Source organism: Chanos chanos, chromosome 6, assembly GCF_902362185.1.
Source record: "Chanos chanos chromosome 6, fChaCha1.1, whole genome shotgun sequence".
NCBI lineage: Eukaryota > Metazoa > Chordata > Actinopteri > Gonorynchiformes > Chanidae > Chanos > Chanos chanos.
The window spans coordinates 41957058-41978575 of record NC_044500.1 but is presented as its reverse complement, the minus strand read 5'-3'; the positions used below and the strand labels follow the sequence as shown (position 1 = coordinate 41978575).

The following is a 21518-nucleotide window of genomic DNA, read 5'->3' as shown; positions in this document are numbered from 1 at the left end:
TTCAGTTTTTAATCATTTTTCCCCCAACAAATGTCATGACAAATACAATTGTTTTTTTTTTTCTTGTCGTTATTGTTCTTTCTTTGTTTTCTCACATTTGAATCAATATCGGTCCCCTCTAGGCATTAGACCTGACAGAAAATAAATAGCTAAGAATGTGAGCGTGATGGACAGAGTTGAGCATGCATTGTTTTTTTTTTCTTTTTTTTGTTGTTGTTTGTTTGTTTGTTTGTTTGTTTGTTTTTAAGCAGGTTGAGAGGAACACTGCCGGCTGAGGTGCAGCAGGTTCACTCATCATCCTCTTCATCGCTATCTCTCATCGAGATCCCTTGCATTCCTCCCTCTCTCACTGACGCAGTTGCCTCCTCCAGGGTCAGCCGGTTTCGTACCGTCTCATACATTTTACTGTTCAGAGTGGAATCTAGCACCCCTTGTAGTCGGAAATCGCGATATTTTTTCTGTGAGAATCACAGGAGGTCATTTTAAACATATACAAGAATTGAAATTTTTAAACTGCTTTAACTCTTTCATTGGAATCGTCAGTGTTGACCAACCTAGAGAAAAAGACTTTCAAAACAAATTACTGCTCCCAGTATATCCAAGGCAGATTTTAAAATAAGTTACATTAGAAGAAGGTCATATTTAAAAAGTTACTGTTTTTCTCTGACTTGGGCTGCTCTGACAGTCCTATATTGGACAGATTTATGTAACAGAGGGAGTAAAGCTTGAGTGTACATCCACACCACTCAGTTTGAGAGTACAGAAATAAACATGTGATGCCATACTTCTAGGTCCTGTTCTTGTACACAGCCCAAGATCACACTGAAATACTTAGCACTTGCAAGGGTTGGAGCAGAGCAAAGATTGCCTGAGCTTGTCTGATGAAGGTCTGTGACCTGTTCTGTTCAAATCACAATTCACAATTTTAGCTTTTACATTTTTTAGGCTTTACATTTGAATGTGCTGTGGTTAAGCTGCACATCTTAAACCAAACACCTCTGACTGATCATCTTCAACACTGTTCATCTATCCATCCATCCATCCATCCATCCATCCATCCACCCACCCAGCTACCCACCCACCCAGCCACCCATCCATCCATCCATCCATCCATCCATCCACCCATCCCTCATTCTGTTCATTTATCTTTCTATTCTTCCATCCACCAACCTACTTGCTAGAAATTTCATCCATCCATTTGCTAATTTCTTAGCACAGCAGTAGTTAGCTGCCCCATTTAAATGCAACTGATTGAGTATCAGAGGTTACAGCATTCTTAAACACTCCTTATACATTTACCTTTACAATTCGGATGAGGATTTTCAGCTGGTAGACATGGAGCTGTAGATCCATTCGGTCAGTTAACCACGTGCCTACGAGATTCATGGTGCTGGTGTACCATTGCTGCAACACAAACACAAGGTTCTCCAGCAACACAAGCACACCCATACACCCATACAACCCACATACACCACTGATATTCACACATGTTAACATATAAAGAGTTGCATATGGTAAACCAATGTTCACATGTGCCAGCAACAAATGAAGCTTGCAAACACAAACATTCTGTCCGGCTTTCCATCACTACATATCCCAGACCGCTAGAGCTTACAGAAGGGTCACGCCAAAAACAGAGAACCAGACCTACATTTGGGTTTAAGATCAAGTAGAGGTAGATGACAAAGTCACTACCATCCAGAATGAATGGTATTTTACCCCAATCCCCAAACGACAACATATCGAATAAAAAGTTTCCCTTGATCATCATCAAGCAGCCTCTACAGGATTTTTAAGAGGCTGAGAGTTTCATAACTGCCATTGACAGGAACAGAGCTGCCTCTGATCAGCCTCCTGAAATGGTTTTTCCCCTCAGAGCAAGCCTCCTGTCACAAACATGATCCTCCTTCAAAAAACACCCCACTTCTCCATGGCCAAAATTAATTGTCAGAATTGAATCCCATCAAGAATCTTCGGGAGCTTCGGGTCATTGACCTGCAGTAGACGACGTTCGTCACTCCATAGTGCTGCCCATCCTGGGAGGGGCTCTTGGCAGCCCACAGCACACACACACACACACACACACACAAAAATGCTACCCGCTAACCCTTGCTAAATCATCTCACCGTCTGTCCAACGCTTTCTGTCACACTGAGAGAAAAACGTCCGATCTTTGTTGCCGTTAGCCATGTTGCCTTTACTGCAGTCGAGATAACGTAACATGGGCTTTAGGTCTGTTTATTCTTCTTCTCTCCTTCTTCCATTCTTTCCCTCTCTCTCACTGTGATCATTGAAACTCTTTGAACTCAAAGCACCTCTTAAATAGCCAGTGAACTGAGCTTATGGGCTGCAGATGTTGAACCACAGGGTGGATCTAGTTGGTAGTCTAATTGATTGGTTATGATCGAGGCATGCTGATCCTAATAAGAAGTGACTGGCTCATAACACTCACATCTAGCAGGAGAGGGGAGATGCGTGAGGTGGTTACCAGGCTTTGGACTGTGAGCGCACTTAGCAGTGACATGGAGTGGCCTACTCTCTCACAGAGCTCAAACAAACAGTGCAGACTATATGTCTGATTCTGGATTTTTTGCTCAGTTTGATAATGATAAAAGAAAAAAAAAACTGAACTGAATTCAGCACGTGCTTTACGGTGACATGAGCACACGGTGATATGACAAAAAGACAAGAAAAAAAAGGAAATGGGGGAAAAAAACGTCACAAGCCGCCATTTATCTCATTCTGCTCATTACATAGTGCAGGCTATTCTGCTCTCTCTTAGTGAAGGTTCCCACTGGGAACATGCATTACAACTATTACTCAGCTCTTAGTGCAGGTACCATCCTGTATGGTATTGGTGGAGGGATTCGCTGTGGTTTGGTGGTGCATTCAAGTGGTGAATCAGTGTGCTGTTTTTTCCATGGCGCTGTGTGCCTGTGAAAGCCTGGGCAGCAGGGCTGTGATAGACTCCCTGCAGGGAACCCAGGCCTGGAGCTACTGCTCTCTCTCACACTCTTTTACTCCTTCACTCTTCCCTCCTTCTACTTCTCTCTCTCTCTCTCTCTCTCTCTCTCTCTCTCTCTCTCTTTCTCTGCTTCTCCATCTCTGCCTCTGCCTGACCTCATGGCCCACTCTTACACACCAAGCTCTATTAGAAGTTTAGGGAGGTGAAAAAAAACCCCCAAAAACCCAGAAAGAACCTACCACCAGGTCCAGTACAGCACTGAAGAACAGACGACAAATGGGCTCTGAAGCTTTTGTGGAAAAAAAAGTTTAAGGTGGTCTATGCACTATAGTAACCCCTAAAGTGGATGTAAGCTATACCCTGAAAAATTGGAGAAACTGATAAATTGAAAAAAAAGTGCCCTGACAAATTTTACTTTTACTTCAATTACAGATACAGAATTAAGAAATACTAAGAAGAGCACTTCAGCTGCTACTAATATCCAAAAAGCATTAAACGTTCTTTTTTATCTTAACCAAACTGTCTGAACAAAAATTTAGAAATGAACTTGTTAAAAACCGAATGTACTTCCTCCGACCGTAAACGAAACTGCAATAAAAGACTCGTCACATCAAACATAACATTCAGAAATGTAGTGGCTGGACTGTAAAACTGATTCTAATGGGGATGAAGAGAAACTTTTGTCGGTTTTATAGACTGGTTGGCTTGTGAAATGAACAGTGATGGCACTTGTGCTTTGTTCTGCTGTCAGCAGACAAACAGAATCTTCTCTCAGAGCGCACAATGTACCGTAGCACTTTTTGGATTTGGATCAGTAGGAAGCTGGCAATAGCTGCCAGCCAAAACAAGCGTAACATGGCTCTGAATATATAATGAAATAAACGGATATGAAAAAAAAAAAAAAAAAAATCTGTGATCATCTAACGAGTTCCATCTGATATTGGTACAAGGATTTCAAGGTTGTGGCAGTGTGTATATATGTGTGTGTGTGTGTGTGTGTGTGTAGGGCATATGCAGTATCATTACATACACAACACACATGAACATCTGCAGGTCCCCACACCCTTTGTAGAGGCTGTGCGACCTCCTGCCCCCTACAACACCACAGTCCCCCCACACCCCCCAACCCCCCCACCCCCCACCCCCCACCCCACACACCCATCCACCACACACAACACCCTGATCTCAAGCCCATGTTCACACTCAACCCTGCCATGTTACAGGAAGCCATGGCGCCTGGCAGGGGGGCAACAAACCAAATTCAGTGTAAGGCTGTACACTCCTCCCACCTTGACACACATACACACCCGTTACTCTGACACACTCTCTCTCTCTCAGACACGCACACACACACATGCACACACATGCACGCCTACATACACCCTCCTTTTTCCAGCTTTCACACACCTGAAGGCTGCTGGCTCTCCTCTCGCAGAGGCGGTGGTGGAGGAGCCGGTATGGGGTCGGATCAGGCCTTTGTGTGTGGGAGAAAAAAAACACAAAACCAGGAATGCCGAGGAGGAGGCGGGGGCCCTCCATGGGGGGTACAAGGGGATTACAAGCAACCTGTGACTCTGCCTCTTTCTGCCCTTGCTGGTGGTACAGTGTGAGTATGTGTGTATGAGTGCGTGTGTGAGTGTGTGTGTATGTGTGTGTGTGTGTGTGTGTGTGTGTGTGTGTGTGTGTCAGAGCTACACAACAGATTGGGCCTGCTCTATACGGCCTGGGACGGTGGAGAAGATGTCCTGCTGGGACCCAGCTGTGTCTGCAATTAGCAGGAGGCATGGAATGGTGATTGTTGCGAGCTCTGATGCTAATATAAAGTGACAGGCTGCTATAAAGGAAAAGAGAGGCCGGCATGTCTACTACAGCACAGCGTCAGTTCTGCGGTACTTTTCCTTTTCAGCCCACCCCACACCCTCTCTCTGCTCAGCTCGGCTACACGCATAAAAAAAAAAAAAACCTTCACAAACCTACAGAAATCCATTAAAAGAGTGGAAAGGAGATCGAAGGCTTCAACCTTTCTACAGCCCTTTCGGGCCAGGGCGTCTGTGTGCGTCTTTGTTCCTGCTAAAAAGAGCTGTCTGTTTGCCGTAGTTCTGTCCGGCAGGCTGTTGGACTGGCCTTACTCTTAGGCAGAGTGGCTAAATTAGGCCCCCCAGCGGGCATCTGAGGGGAGGACCCTGGGGTTGAGAAGTCTTTAAATCTGACTACAAGACATTATGCACTTACGACAAAGGCCCGGGGTAATCCTACCTGCTTGCTTTTCACTGCTGCCGTTGGCCTATTATTGTGTACTTTATAGCTCATGAGAGGAGGTCCATTGATGACGGAACTCAATTACCATGGTAACTCACACCGGTGACCCCCAGGTCTCCTGGCTGTCTCTCTGTCCGCGGCGGGGCCCGGGGCAACCATGAGGCAAACTTTTCAGAGGAAATACGCGGCCCTAAATGTGTCTCTCTCTGCAGTGTACACACGCTGCTGTGTTAGCCCTTCAAATCCCGCTTTCGTTCTCTCTTCATCCAAAAATAGGAGCTTTTGAATAGCGGGATTGAAATAAAGTTTCAGGCTCAGCAAGCTCACGGGCTTCAAACTGTTCTGATTGTGCCGCGTGGACAAAGGGAAGCCCAGACTGGATTCCCAAACCGTAGTTAAACCCTCAGAGGAACAAAACTCTACTGTGTCTATCGAAGCCTTGCTCAGTCTTAAAAGATACTTTTTTTTTTCTTTTTTTCCTTACTAAAGGTGAAAAAAACTCATAGTGACAAAAATTCTTACATTAACTGCAATCCTATGATTATTTTAATCTCCAGTTCTATGAATTTGATAAAAAAAAAATGTGGTCAGAATTATTTTTCAGTAAAATCAAATTCCCTTAACGACAAAACATGAAATGCGATCAGGACGAATGAGCGTCAGCGTAGCTCATAACAGTGTCCAAACAGAGTCTACTTTACAAACAGACAGGAGAAAGAAAAAGAAAGAAAGAAAGAAAAAAAAAAAAGCTTGTTGTGATGAACTAAACGGCAGGAATTATAGTCTGTGTCGTGTCATTGAGTAAACACACAATGAGAGAGAAGAAGAGTGAAGAAAAAAAAAAAAAAAAAAAAAAACGAGTTTGGGCCCGGAGCAAAGTGAGCCATTCTGCTCACAATGGAACGCTTAGAGGCGGATTGAAGCTTTGCCGAATGAGGAGTAGAACACTTGTGAGTCTCAGCCTCTATAGAGCGAACGAAATGGAATAAACCAGCGAGCACTTGAGAGTCCTGCGGAGCACCTGAATGGGAAGGAGAAGAGGGGGGGCGGAGGGGAGGCATAGAAAGTGAATGGCCTGCCTTTTGGGTCCAATTTGTCTCTTTTCACCCTTTCCTCCTGCCTCTCCTCTGACAGATGTACAAAGGCGGACCCGCGCTGAGCCACTCATCTACATGCACCCGCAAGCAGCTGTCACTTTTGTCAGACAAGTTAATCAAACAAATGCCACCATACCTCACTTTACATTACACACGCACACACACGCACGCACACACACACACACACACACACGCAGAGAGAGAGAGGGAGAGAGAGGGAGAGAGAGAGAAAACTAACCACGAAATCATAGCCATACATCTCAGGTCCATCGAAATATACCGTGATTCATATATTTAACTGCTGTCAAAATGGTACGTTTAAAATAAATCATTAACCTTAACCCCAGGGTCAAACATGTTTTTACCATACTGCCAAGCCTCAGCAAGACTGGATGAAGAAAAAAAAAGAACAAATCGTATCCAGAGTAATTATCCGAAGCCTAAGCAGCTAAAGAATCACGGCAGTCCTCTTTAAAAGAACTGTAACCTTTAAACATGTTTTGAACAGTTCCACTGATTGGACCTGTTGGTTATCTGGTTATCTTTAGTCTTTTGGTCTATTTTTATTCTTCCAGATTACTCTTTTTTTTCCAATTGGTGTATTTACAACTAAAGAGATTAACTGTAATAAGACATCCACCTCCACTCCTGGATGATGTTATGACTGAGGAAAGCGTTGAATAATGATAATAATTTATTATTATTATTATTATTATTATTATTATTATTATTATTATTTTATTATTATTGCTGTTGTTGTTGTTGTTGTTCTCTGGGTCCTGAAGAATGATTAATTGATTATAAACATGTTTTTGAGAATGTGTTATTATCTGTTTACTGAGGAAGTTCCCTTACTCTCTCAAAGCTGTTCCACACACTCCCCATCTAACTCATGCACCATCTTAGCACTGTAATATTTGTGAGAAATTGTATTATAGAAATTTACATATCTCAGAAAAAAAAACTATGTTAAAACAAATTAAGAAATGCTAGACTTTAATTAAAGGTAGTGGAAAACTGGCATTTAACTAATGCAATGTGCCAGCATGTGCCTTTCTACTATTTAAAATGCATGGATCCCAGGACTGAATTCTTAACCAATTTTCAGAATTTCACAGAGCTCAGAGATGGTTTCTTGCCAAGCTATACAGATTAGCTTGTCGTGCGAGGAAAAATAACAGATTCAATAGTACACAGCCAAGCAATGCAGAAAGAGGTCACCCCTAAACTGCTTTAAGACAAACAACAAGAGCTAAGGGATCTGTTTGAAATGAACAGTCAAGCACAAGGAGAGAAGCCATACCCCATTCATGGCCCAGAAGCTATACTGTTAGCACTACTACCAAGGTCAGATAATTTAAGATAGAGGATGACAGAGACAATGTTGGCTGAGCATAGTCTCAAAAAAAAGGACTATTCTAACAAAGAGATCTATCAGAGTTAATGTCTATCTTAATCTTTTGAAAAAAATTTGAATGTGTATCATTATTTATTATCAATTAGCTACCATTTCACAAATTCCTTTTTTTTTTTTCAACGTCTAATGTAATATTATTATTACTAAAAGTGCGTGACTATCAGGTTTAGAGGGACTTGTGGCAATTGAAATGGACATGTTTTGCTGTCAAAGCTACTTGCTGTTCTCTGGGTCATCGGCTCAATGAGTGTTAACATAGCGTGCTAGCTAAAGTTGATTAAATTGTTCACTTAGGTCAGTACTTGGTGACCAGGCCTGTGAAGTGGTTAAGCGTTCCAGACAGTGAAGTGGTTTTGCAGGTCTGTGGAGCAAAACAGAAGCAGCATCAATCCTAAACCCGGCAGTTAAGTCCCTCCCTCCCGCCAAGGCTCCCCGCTCCCTGAACCAGTTTGCCGCGCGGCGATTAAAGCATTTTAGCCCCGTCATAAAGTGCAATCTTGCCGATCTGATAACTGTCAAGGTCAACGGAAATACTTCAAATCAATCAATGAGCACACAGCTCTAATCCTCAGGAGGCAGATTAAGTGTATAATTGACCCATGTAATCCCCGTATCTGTGGCCGCCTGGGCTACTACTGGCACAATGCCTCCCGGACACAGCTCTGAGTGAGGGCGGCGTATCAGTGAAGCGCTGACTTTGGCTCCGTCTAAAGAGATGGCTTTTTTAATCAATGATCTCTGGGTTGTCCCGAATCAAGCAGATGAGCCCTTACGTTAAGTACAGCTGTTTTAATCCCCCTCTCCTCAGCTGTTCTTTCAAGGACTAGCAGGGAGACATAAATTAATTTCTCCACTAACCCGACCCCACCCCAACCCCCCCCTTTTCCCCTGGCCCCTGAACTTAACAAACTTAGCCGTCTGACGATGAGTTTTATCTCCCCATTGGCACACTATTTGGTGCTTCTTAGGAGGCGCATGATGTCTAAATTGGTTCCCTGTAAAACCCACATCTCAAAAGCCATCTGTAGTTTGGGGCCAGTGCAGTGGCAGTGACAATCATTGCGGTATAATACCCTTCAATCTGCAAACTAAACTGTCTGGTTTACCCTGAACTTTACAACAAAGACCCTTTCAGTTCATCCAAACCGTTGATAGTCAGTACTCATTTAAAGACAAATGGCTGTGTTTATTACAATCTCCACTCACAAACAAGAGTGAATAATTCAACAATTAATCTGTCAAAGCACAGGAAGGTGCATATAGTCAATTTAAGCATTCCCTCTTAGACAACTGTGGTGATATCGTGTTGTAACTGTGGCTTCAGAAATTTTCGGTTGGATTCTATTTAATAGATTTACATAATTAACACAATTAAATGCTATCATTGTTCAGTTCAGTAAATATATCTTAATTCTCATTTGACGTTGTTTTCTTCTGTTTAAGACCACACGGCCGGTTGATGCATTATGGAAATGCTATTATGAAAGTAGAATCCACACATTTGAAATTAGTCGCCCACATGGATGTAATCTTCTTATTGTTGCTGATATGACATATTTGTCTGTGAGAAATCCTTTCCTTGACCCCAATTAACCCTGACTGATGGGAGCCACGTATGCTTCAATATGACAACTAGCCGAAAATCTCTCTGCAATTAGACCAGACCTGCTAATGCCATTCGGCAGAAAGAAGATTAGTAAACATAATCGAAATACTAAAAAAAAAAACAACAACAACAACATAACGTCAAGGTGGAATGAGTAGCAAGACAGTCCTGGATAAAGCAAATAACACTATGTTTCAGGCTGATTTCAGCAAACGCACAAGTTATAACTAGGTGCAAAATGTATCAGATAAAATATAGGCCGATGAAAGAAACGTTTTGGATTAGGAAGTGTGTGACAACTTCAAATTTCCACCCATCTAATCTGTATAGATTTGTGATTGTGATGAAGAGGATTAGTTCAGGATCAAAATCTATTCAAGATCCATGCATGGACACCTATTTCAGGCTTGAGGTTTATATGGCTTGAGGAATCATGATCTGTCGAGGGGAACTTTACCAGACTTTAAAAAAAAATCCTAAAGGAAAAAAAGTTCTGACGAATTAAGTATGAGCAGGTTAGTACGGAACAAGAGCATATTGGATCGCAGCTCAACAAGCGCTGAACGTGGATGTCAACAAGGCCATCCGGCGAGAAAAAAGGCAGGAGGAGCCCAATCTCACGCATGATTAAATACTCCAACAGCACCAAATCCACCGTCCAGGGCTCCCAGCATCATAACACCACTCATCAACCACACACTCTTAAACACATTCGCTCTCAAATTAATCTGAGATGAAAGAGTGGATAAACATGGAGATCGAAAACAAGCAAAGGGTTATGCTGTTCTCTTAAACCCATTTACCCCAATTACAGATATTCTCTTTTCATCATGGTTAGGAAAGTAGTTTTTTTTTTTTTTTTTTTTTTTTTATGATAGACCTGTTACATAGCTGGCTTCAAGATAACAGCACGTGGAGATATGATTCGTTGTGAAAGATGTCATAGTCCCTTTAACTGAGATGATAATCAAATGAAAAGAAAAAAAAAAAGAACAGATGTGTGTATCTTGTAGTGGGGTGCGGTGTAGTGCATTGAGGTGGTACTTGGGGGGGAGTAGGGGGGTTGGGGGGAGTGGCTGTGAGGAGGGGGGGGGGCTACACTTTGGCTGAGGGAGCCTCTTTTTCCTCTTGGTTTAGATTGGCTGGCCTCTGTGACAGAGCTCTCTGCTTGTCGGTCCACTTCACAGGGCTGAAGTAGGGTATGTTGTGCATGCAGATCTGAGAGAGTTTGGAGGGAAACGGGGAGGGGGGGGGGGCGGGGGGGCAGGAGAGCAGTGGCAGAGTGGCTATGTGAAGTCTGGATGCTGGATCGCTGATTGCACGTATGAGCTCTGTCTCTGAGGACATGGGCCATGCTAGTAGATGTACACAGGAAGATTATTTGACTCTGATTCACGCCACTTGACATAATGTGATAAAACAACTCGACAGGAGAGATAAGTTCCACTTTAATCCAGATGACAGAGTGCAGAAAATTTGGAAAGGAAAAAAAGAAGGAAAATTTAGAAGTGAAATGAGTGAAAGAGAGAACGAGAGAGAGAAAGAGAGAGAAAGAGAGAGAGAGAGAGAAAGGGGTAGGGGTCTGAAAGGGTATGAAGGAGGATGGATGGGGTGGACAATCTTTGCATTCCAAAAAAAAAACAAACAAAGAAAAAATAGATGCAAATGAGCAAAAACAGCTGATAAATAAGCGACAAACTTTGCTGAGAGCAAAAAAAAGGGGCAACACCGAATACTTTCATAGCTACACACACAGTGTCACAGGAGTCCAGAGAAAGAGAAACAAATTCTCATTAGTGCTCAGTGCCCTTCTAGACATGTAGAGACAGCAGAAACAGCAAGTTTTGAAAGCAGCAGACAACCAGACATAAACTGAAGACTGCCAGTCTCTCTTTCAGAGCAGTCTTAGAATCACATGGACAGACCACACCAGGCCTTCAGAGATGAAAAGCAAACAGACTTTACCCAGAAGACACTGAACAAATTGGTTGACATGCATCACAAAGGATTATAACTGCAGTGATGGCTGCTGCCATTCCTTAAGACAGTGTTCTCTGTTCTCTCCTTTCCTCCCTCTCTCTCTCTCTCTCTCTCTCTCTCTCTCTCTCTCTCTCTCTCAGTCTCTCCCTTATTCATTCACTCACTGACTCACCCACTCATTCTCTCATTCACTCACTTTGACAGTCTCCTCCTTCTTTGTCTACCTCATTCTTTCCCTTTCCTTAAGTCCTAATTACAATAAGCTGCAAGTTTGAAGAGCTTCACTCCGTTTGGATCTCCTTAGCTACAGATTTTAACGTTCAAAGCGGGGTGGTTACCAGTCCGACAAGACTCCTCTCTAACTGGTTGCCAGTGGGAACACCAACAACGACCTTATTTCATTTTCCAGAATAATATACTCACAGAACATCCCTTAATTTTAAATTTAGTGTTCACATATTTTGTCTGTAGAACAGATTAAGGATTAATAGCATTTTCTATTCCAACATCAGCCTGTTGTTCTGTTTCAGTTCTTTTACTGCTCTTTGCTGTGTCTTGCAGCTGGGATGGGTTTAACTGTTTAAATCCTCTTCTATAGACCCTTTGTGAGAGAACACCGCTTAAGATAATCCTGCTCAAGATTTTCACACACATCGCTTAAGAAGAAGAAGAGTAGAGCGAGGCAGAGGTGCAAAATCAGTGAGGCTGACACAGTTGTGCGTACCAGAGTAAAGGTTAAGCAGAGAAAAGGAAGTATAAGAGAAAGAAAAAGGAGAATTCAGAAAGAGACAGGCCGTAGAAAAGAAGAGAAGCAGGCCTCAAAATGTGACTTATCCCTCTCATTTGGTTGTTATGTCACATTTTGGAGAGCCTCCTCCTTGAACAGGAGGAGACGGCATTTGGTTACTTACATCAAATAACCTTTCTATGTACATCTCCTCATTGACCTTATCCCGCAGGATGTCCTGAGAGTGACGCACAAAGGTCACGTATGCGTCGGCAACATCCATCCCAGGTTTCTATAGGTACAGAGAAAAGATACATAGAGAAGAGTCACAGAACTGTACATGTAAACTCAGATGATGTGTTCTTGGTTTATGCTACAAGAGAAGAAAAACAACATCCTATCAAAACTCTCATACTTACCGTATACATATGGGTGGCAATAAACCTTGTTCGTTTTCTCACTCACGTAAATACTCGAAATAGTGACAAAAGGAAATGCATTTAAAATGCATTTGTTTATACTTTATTTATCTTTTTAATAGGGGGAGAGCTTTTGTTTATTTATTTATTTATTTATTGTTCTCTCTTACAGATGGTTGACGTAAACAGTTATGTTGTGTCTTAAAATATTTCATGCCATTTGTTCAGGGTACAAAGAAGACGTCGGATTAATCCTCTTCTAACGTTCAGTCAGTGTTTCTGAGGACTGTCATATGCTCTGTGTACAGACACTGTAGATGTCTAATTCATTCGTCTACCAGACAAAATGATCTGTCACCAATCCGTGATGCTCGAAGGGAACAGCAGAGAAAAACTATATTAGCAAAGATGAGCACAAATGATTGAAAGCACATCATTTTGAATGGAATCATTCACAGAGTGCAATGTGGTTGTATCATAAAGTTCCGCTTTTGCTTGACTGTCTCTATAGTAAATTGAACGCATCTGATGCCAGCGGGCAAGGTCATCAGAATTCGTAATTGTCAGTTACTGCAAATTGAACTTACTTCACACTTCTCAGGGTAGTTTTGACGGGTGCAAATGAGCAAGTTTTTCAGATGTAATTTTATTTTGTACATTAAGCAAACAATTACGGTAGAAACATTGGGTCTCTGGCCTTAAGGACAAAACAGAGACATCACGCATTCATTGACAAGGCACTAATTTAAAAAGTGACGCGTACAGCCGAGATGTGTTGGCAGTTAAGTGATACTCTCCAATGTGATACAGAATGAAGAAAGTAGCACGTTAGCCTGCCGGCTGCCTAGAGACACACTTTTGTTGCAAAACAGACACATCACACTGTATGTTGAGGAGATCCATGCGGCTGGCCATTTCTCTACACATCCATATGAATGACCGTTTGGGACCAAGAAACAGCCATCTGTACAGTATGCTGCATTGGGCAATCAATCCATCTCAGACAGACCTTTAGCCAACTATTGAAATATTCTTGATTGCAAATAAAAAAATATAACACTTAATGTTTCATGAACTGAAGCAAACATGAAGTCAGTGTAGTAACGACATCGGAGAGCAATGAAAGTCATTTTTATATGCTCATGTTTATAAAGTCTCTGTGTAGATGGCTTTGGGAACAGAAAGTCTGTGTTGTTGTACTGCTAATATTTATGAAAAAGCTACTTAATTAGATTGAGTGCAAGTGTGTTACTTAGAAGGAGTTATCTTTCAGTTCAGTCTATAAGTACAATTATAAGTACAAGAATTAGTTAAAAATGCATGCCTGCTGCTCTCAACTTTGTAAAATATTTCATCGAAAGAAAGAGAGAGAGAGAAAAAAAAAACGCACAAACACAGCATACAAACAAAACCCAGATAATTCACAGATAATATATAAAAGCATATATTAATTGACACTTAGAGTAGAAGAAGTGACATATGATTTTCTCACTTACAGGTACATCCACATATTTTGAGGCAGCTTTCACCTTAAGATTAGGAGAGACAGCAAAGGAGAAGGAAAGGTGACATTTGACTTCTGTCTATAGAGGGACGTAGCATAACTAGATATATTTTGTTAAAAAATATATATATATATTTCACACCTCAGAGGTGTGCATATGGGGTAAATACAGACAAAACGTCTGGTGAGAAATGATGTGCTTTGATTTAAGAGGAGAAATGTTCAAAAAAATAGCATGCAAAATTCATACTTTCATTAGACAGTCTATACAGTCAGTTTGCTTTGTGTGTGTGTGTGTGTGTGTGTGTGTTTTATGGTAGAATCCTTTGATACAGGATACAGTATACAGGATATGGTCTCAGAGACATTGTTTTCCCAGCACCGTGTACATGTGTCTGTGTGTATGATGGAAAAGAAGGAATGATCTTACTGTAAACGAGAGGAAGGAGGAGAAGAGAGTACCCTCATCATAGCGCGAGAGCTTGGCCAAAACACTTTCTAGTATGACGACAAACTACACACGGACAGAATAAACACAATTCAAAAGTTATTTGTCAGTCAAGTTTACGATTCCAAACAAATACTTCATTATCGGTGTTCTTATTTTCATTAACGTAGAAAGGGTGTTAATGAACCATTATCAAGACTTGTTGTTTTTTTGTTTTTTTGACAAATGACAACAGTGACATAAATAAAGGTTAAGTTACTGTTTGAAGATACCTTTGCTACTAGTAGAGTAATCATCTCCTTTACTGTCTCCTCAATGAGATTGTCGATTTGAGAGTGATACTGCCTCTGTAAAGGAAGGGTATGTCAGTAACTGTTGTCAAGTTCCCTGTGTGTGTTACTGAATGTTATTTGCTGGTTTCACTTGGGGCAATATGCTAACTGTATCCTTTTGTCTCTCTACTTGCCTTGTGAAGGACTTCTGGGTAATTAATTCAGACAGATAATTATTACCTGTCTCAAGATGCTGCGGATATGAGAACTCTCACATCCAACCCCATGTATATTCAGAACCAGCTATCACATATGGTAATGAAATCAAAACAATTTAAGTGTCAGAGGATCAGGAAAAAAAAAACCGCTATGATTGCTAATTATACATTAGGGAACTAGGGGTGAGAATTCAACTGAATTGTTAGCCACACTTACCCATTCTCTAACAAACTTTCACAAGATTGAGAGAGAAAAAAGGAATGAAAAGAAAGATTGAGGAGACATAGTGATGGTGAAAAAACTGGAATACTCAATGAAAGAAGCATTAGACTCAAGCAAAATGAAAGTCAGTGAACAGAAATCAACAGTGTAAGTGTGACATTCTGCTGGATAACACTCGGCAGTAATGCTTATATATAAATATATATATACGCATCTAAATGCATATATATGTCTGTATGTGTGTGTCTGTATACGCATTCAATTTATACAGCAATAACATAAAGTAATATAGAAATATGCAAAGACCTAAAAAAATCAAATCAACGCCAAGAAAAGCTTGCATGCATTTCCAGTACAGGAACCACCAGTGGAAAAAAAGGCGAGAGAAGCTTTCAAGAGATTTTCCCAATGCGACATTGGTACTGATCCTAGATGGAGGTTGATTCCTACTGTATGAATACGGTTAAATGCCAAGTGGAAGAGGGAATGTGAACAGTGGCAGTGGTGTGCTACATTAGTGAGAGAGCTGGAGCGAAACTGACAGAGAGAGAGAGAAAGAGAAAGAGAGAGAGAGAGAGGCTGAGAAAAGACGACTGGATGTAATACCTCCTGGCCGAGTTCCATGGCACAGAGCTTGGCAGACTGGGCCTTGGCGTCCACCATAACGTTGAACATGGTGCATATTGACTGAGGAACGCGGAAATCTGTTGTCCGGCTGCTCTTCTGAAGCTTCGCCTCGAAGGCCGCCCTTGTTCTGTGAGTAAGCGCAGAAACAGCGTGGGCTACCAGGGAACGAGGCAGGCTTTTCTGCGGAGGAAAGTCTCCCACGAATCGTGAGACTCGTGACGATGCCAGAACAGTGACGAAAACCATGTCATCTACATTTCACACTGTCAACTACTTCCTGAACAGTGGTTGGATTAAAGGAAATGTTGATAGATATGTCATCTGTTGACCAATATTTTCTCATCTGCAAACGTTATTATTAGTGTATAGTTTTATTTACTGACATTTTTTGACTTCCACACTCCTTGATCCAACTTACATACACACACTGACATACCAGTGCCATCCTAAAGAATTAAAATGTGTGAACTTTTGAGTATCTCAGTTTTCTTTGATAAAAGTTCTGATGCTTACCTCTTCACACAAGACTCTATCATATCACTGGACATGAGTTTGAGTCTAGTTTCCAGGTGCTTTCCAAATTCTTCCTCTGGCCAGTGTAGGTCTCGGATGAATGTCTGCAGAGCGTCCAGTTTCCAAAAGAGGTCCTCCGAGGTGCCGGAGCCATTACTGCCGAAGCCAAGACAGGCAGAGATGCATATGTTAGAGAGAAAGAACTGATAAAATGTGTGGTCAGTGACGGGGTGCAGTCAGGATCCACAAAAGAGTCAGAGAAGGAGGTCAAGGAAAAGAGGTTGGGTTGAAAAGACAGGGTCTTTTTTTTTTCATCACCAGACTTAATGCTTCCATATTTTCTTTATTATTTTTACCACCCACCAATCATCTTTTGGCTGTTTCTGTGCAGAAATCACAAAGCTATGCGTCTGACAATCAGTTTAACTAGTTCAATAGCAATGGTCCAGACAATCGATCAATGGTAAAAATAAACGGACATTTGCATGTCCTCAACCAATCACTAACCATGCAGGTAAGGCCTGGTTATCTGACCTGATTAAGGGTTACCTGAGTAGAGGGAAGAGGGGAACATGCACATTGAAGTGAGAGATGCACGGAGGTTGTGCTCTTTCAGGAAGTGAACAGAGGGGCTGTGCTAAGTGGTGAGGGACATCTCATCTGTCCAATAAGCTACGATACGGTGGCCCGCTCAACAATGACACGGGCCATAAGTTATCGGTGGGCAAAAAACCCCACCCACATAAGAAGCTGTCTTTCTGAGAACGAATCGATACTCCTTTGTTTTGACGGAGCAGGCTTTAAGCCCAAAAAAGAACGGAAGGAGAAAAAGGAAAGAAAAAGAGGAAAAGGTGACCCTCACTTCACCCATTTCAGCCCGAGAAAGAGAACAACATGCACAGTCAGTGAGCAAAGGCATCCGCAGTAGAAACACATCTGAGTTAAAGGGTGACATGGGAAGAAAAGGAATAAGGAGAGGAAGGAGAAGGGAGTGGCGGTGGGGGGGGAGGGGGCAAAGTTTCTACTGTTTCCAGATGTCTGCTGCTCTGAAGCTTAAAACTCACTTCAGAGCATTGTCTGTCACAAGGGAAAAGGGCTAAACATCAGAATAGTAACCCTAGAAACCACCCTCTGCATGCACCTGGCCCACACCGCTAAGACGGCCCTACTACTCAAAGCCCTGCATCAGCCAACCCATCTTAAATATCACCTAAATATCAAATATCCAAGCCAACAGAGACAGTTAAGGGCAAGGCTCATTCAAGAGCTGGTCTCTGCTCTATGCATGTGGGTAAAAGGGCTAAAGAACAAGTCATAAGGGTACACATGTACGCTTGGCAAATTTAGTTCTTTTGCATCTCAGTTTGGATCAAATTTCTCTTTTTTTCTTTTGCCTCACATTTGATTGGTGAAATCTTGATTAATGCAGATCACAACCACAGAGTATTGTTGTGGTATTGTTTGTGTTCTGCATTTGTGTCTTTCTGCCCTACAACATGCATGGAGAAGGTAATGAAAAGTCAAAAGAGATTCTTCATTCTGAGGGTTTTGCCTATTAGAGCTAGGATCCTATGCCGTAGCCTTGGTCTGAGCATGTCTTTGACTTGGAATTAAATCGTTTATTTGGCATTACTGAGATTCGTTCGAGAATGTTGAGTTCTTCATCTGTCTTTACGTTGTCGCGATCCCCACGATACTCCAAAGAAATTCTAAAAATGTTTATGAGAGAAGGCTTCCTCTTGTTTTACAATTCAGTTTGCATTAACTAGTCTACCCATTAAACTAAAGAATAAAATATAACACTTGTGTCTCTACCCTGCATGTGGCTGTGTGTGTGTGTGTGTGTGTGTGTGTGTGTGTGTGTGTGTGTGTGTGTGTGTGTGTATTTGTTCTGTCTGTCTGAGAGCGAAAGAGTGAAAGAGAGAGAGAGAGAGGGAGAGAGTACACTTAAGAAAGTCAGGCCTGACTGATGTTTCATTCATTTTGATGAGAGTGGGAGGGAGAATGTGTCAGGTATATGTAAAGGTGTAGATTGAGTGCTTTTAATTACCATGTCTAAACATAGTTTAGCAAACACCTTCACATCCAGTATTTTCTAACTACACACATCTCTGCCAGTGAATCGTACAAGGTAGAAATCTACAAAGAAGTCCGCCAGGGATGCCGTAACTTTGAGAATTCAAAGTTACAGTATACTCGAACTTATTGGAAACATTCTACTTGGGTTCTGAATGTGTTTGTCTGTTGAATGTTGCCTAAAAATTGCAATGTCCTTTTGATTTTCTCCAATTGATCTCAGTTTGATTCCTTGTTGATTTCGTTCTCAGAAGGGTAATAAATAACGCAGAACAGGCCCAGACCAAGGTTACAGGACCAAGGATTAGAACCCTGTACAGACTCAATACACACTCCGAGTCATATATAGCGGTCATCCAGTTGGGAGTTGAAAAGCTAGGCATTTGTGGAAGATTAACTGGCACTGGAAGGTTTGGTACTTTGGGCATTTGAAGGTTCACATTTGGTAGATTCACATTGGGTAGATTACTTGTTAAACTCCTGTGGAAAAGAGACAGACAGAAAAGAAAGAATGCTATAACAGTTGTTATGCAGATGGGTGGAAGAAGCTTTATGAAACTGATAGGAGAAAAAAAAAAAGCATAGTGTTTCAGTACAGGAAGCTGACAAAATTAAAACACTGCTGAGATTAGTGGATGCAAGAGTTCAAACACAAAGAAAGATGAAAGATCACAAAGAGGCAGTAAATGACAATTGCTACGCTGGTATCTATTATAAGCATTAATAAAGGAGTTGGATTGTGATAAAAACTGATATGAAAATAGGAAATTATGACAAAAAGAGTTATGAATGATCTTACAAGTTAAATACTTAAAGCTGGATTTAGAAAAACTACACGTAGACAAGACTTCAAAAACAAAGAACAACACTAGATGAAGCCTGAGTGTACAAACATTGAAATAAAACAATAGAAGAATTCAGAGTCTCATTGCCTACAGTTTGACTACAGGACAACCGGTATTGTCTTACCTGAAATTACAACGACAGAAGAGTTGGAATATGGGACATATTCTCATATTATACAGTCGTTATTGTATCAACATTCAACAATAGGGTGGATATAAATATATATTCCGACACAAGTGATAACCCTCACCACCTTTAAGTAAGAGTGACACGTTTAATCTAATCCACCTTGAAACCGCAGTAAAAACAAAAAAAAGAAAAGAAAAGTTTTAACATGCAAAACAATCTGTTCAGATTGTGATATTAATATCAGTGGAAAGTTCGAGGGGGGGGGTGGGGGGCTGTTGATGGCAAATATGCTATGGGTAAATGACAGGTTTTCTTCTTAAGAAGTGAGAGTGTGAGAAGCTGAACACCTGTACATCTTAAGATTCGTTAGAGAGAATTTATTTGGCTGTTTTTCACCAGGCCTGAATTCAAACCATCCGAGACCATGTAAAAGAAGATCTCTTACTTGACAGGCTCCCAGGACTCGCGTTCAAATCCCCTGTGTATTGACTGTGCTATGGAGGACTCCATGAGGTCCACGTATCTGACCACAAGGGGCGCGTACAGGTCCTGCAGGTGCTTATGGAATTTCCCGTTGCACAAGTTAACTGAGGATGAAAAAAACCCCAACAACTTAGTAATACTCCATATGTCACTAACATTATGGGACATGGATTACAACAGGATATATCACAAAAGTTAAATAAGATAAGAGCAGTGTCAGTAGTGATTACATACATCATATTAGTCAATGTTCTGGACAATATCTGTGTCTTTTGATCTTTTCTTTAATATCATATATCATGGCCAAAAATCAGCTCGCTGTCCTAATCTCTTATGTTGTTTGGAAAGAGAACTGCATAAAAATAGTTATACAGAAGAAGAGACGAAAGAGGAAAGAGAAAAGATGTGGGTGTGTGTATGTGTGTGTGTGTGTGTGTGTGTGTGTGTGCATGTGTGTGTGTGTGCGTGCGTGTGTGTGTGTGAGTGTGTGTGTTTGTGTGTGTGTGTGTGTGTGCACACGCGTGTGTGTGTGTGTGTGCGTGTGTGTGTGCACGCGTGTGTGTGTATGCTGTTATTTGTCAGTTAACAGTAGTTCTAAATCCTTCAGGCGTCCCTCTCATCTCCCTCTAAACATTTTCTCTCTCTCTCTCTCTCTGTGTGTCTCTTCTCCCTCAGCGTTAGCGTGGAACTCAAGGTCGAGGATACACAGTAGGTGCAATGTTTGTTTGCTTCCCTGATTGCTTCACTCCAATTAGCCACTTGTGCGGCTGCTGTACATTTGGATGTGTTTATCCGTGAGTGAGGACGCAGGGCTCTGGGCTCTTGCAGGCATCTCTCTTTTAGACCTCATTAACAGCATGGACACAGCCTGCATTTGGCTCCTGTCTAGTGCTAAGGCTATTTCCTGCCACATAAACTGAGCACTATCGCCAGACAGAAGAAATGACCTTCCATGTGAAACGCCCTGTAGTATGGTATAGGCTCTGGGCTATATCTCTGAATGCTTTGTGTGGCTGATGTCCTGTTGTCCCCAATGTTATGTTGATATATGCCCAATATAACCATATTTAGGGCTCCCACGTTTCTAGTGCTCACACATTTTCCCTATACCATTGAAAACTGGTCATATAAATCTGGAAAAGGTCAGTAGCATGCGTTCAGTATGCCTACGCTCAATGAACAGAGGAGTTAGCTTTCATTACAAAACGTTTTCACTGCTGTTTTTTTTTTTTTTTTTTTTTTGGTTGGTTTCATATGGTGACAAAGAAAGAGCAAAAAATAACTATGAAAACATGAAAATAGGTTACCAGCCAACAGCTTGTCAAGCTGACAGAGAAATGCCACAAGGACTGTGAACCAGTTACAGCACACAGCTTTAATGTTCAGATTCAGCACCCTGGACAGTACTCCACCAAACCACTACAGTTCATTATTGGTGTGAGAATGCCAACAGCAAACTCTTTACATAAAACGTGTCAGTTTGACCCCCCGTGCATTTGAAGCCCAAGGCAAGAAAACACTACACTTCATTTATTTTAGTGCATGTTTTGCATACAAGGCGAACGGCAAGCTTGACAGACAGCTGCAAACAAAAAGAGCATTCTTTACAGTGATATTTTTTGAAGATGTAACCTGAAAAGCAAAGAGCGTAGCTGAGTTTGTACTTGGTGGCATACTTGGTGGATAAATGCTTAGCATTTTCACCAGTG

General features: G+C 41.6%; 1 protein-coding gene across 10 annotated transcripts in view; it reads right to left on the bottom strand.

The window, feature by feature from the left end:
- Positions 1-287: 287 nt before the first annotated feature.
- Positions 288-21518, bottom strand: part of cadpsa (Ca2+-dependent activator protein for secretion a) — an 86974-nt gene continuing 65743 nt past the window's right edge. For 6 of the 10 annotated variants that reach the window (XM_030776274.1, XM_030776272.1, XM_030776275.1 and 3 more), the window contains 10 exons: positions 19772-19913; positions 18685-18831; positions 16276-16431; positions 15742-15889; positions 14695-14769; positions 14405-14488; positions 13967-13999; positions 12236-12343; positions 1300-1404; positions 288-458 (listed from right to left, as the gene is read on the bottom strand). In XM_030776274.1, the coding sequence (XP_030632134.1) occupies positions 288-458; positions 1300-1404; positions 12236-12343; positions 13967-13999; positions 14405-14488; positions 14695-14769; positions 15742-15889; positions 16276-16431; positions 18685-18831; positions 19772-19913 (1169 nt within the window). The remainder of the gene's footprint in view (positions 459-1299; positions 1405-12235; positions 12344-13966; positions 14000-14404; positions 14489-14694; positions 14770-15741; positions 15890-16275; positions 16432-18684; positions 18832-19771; positions 19914-21518) is intronic. The other 4 variants (XM_030776277.1, XM_030776276.1, XM_030776278.1 and 1 more) reach the window with 1 other exon arrangement.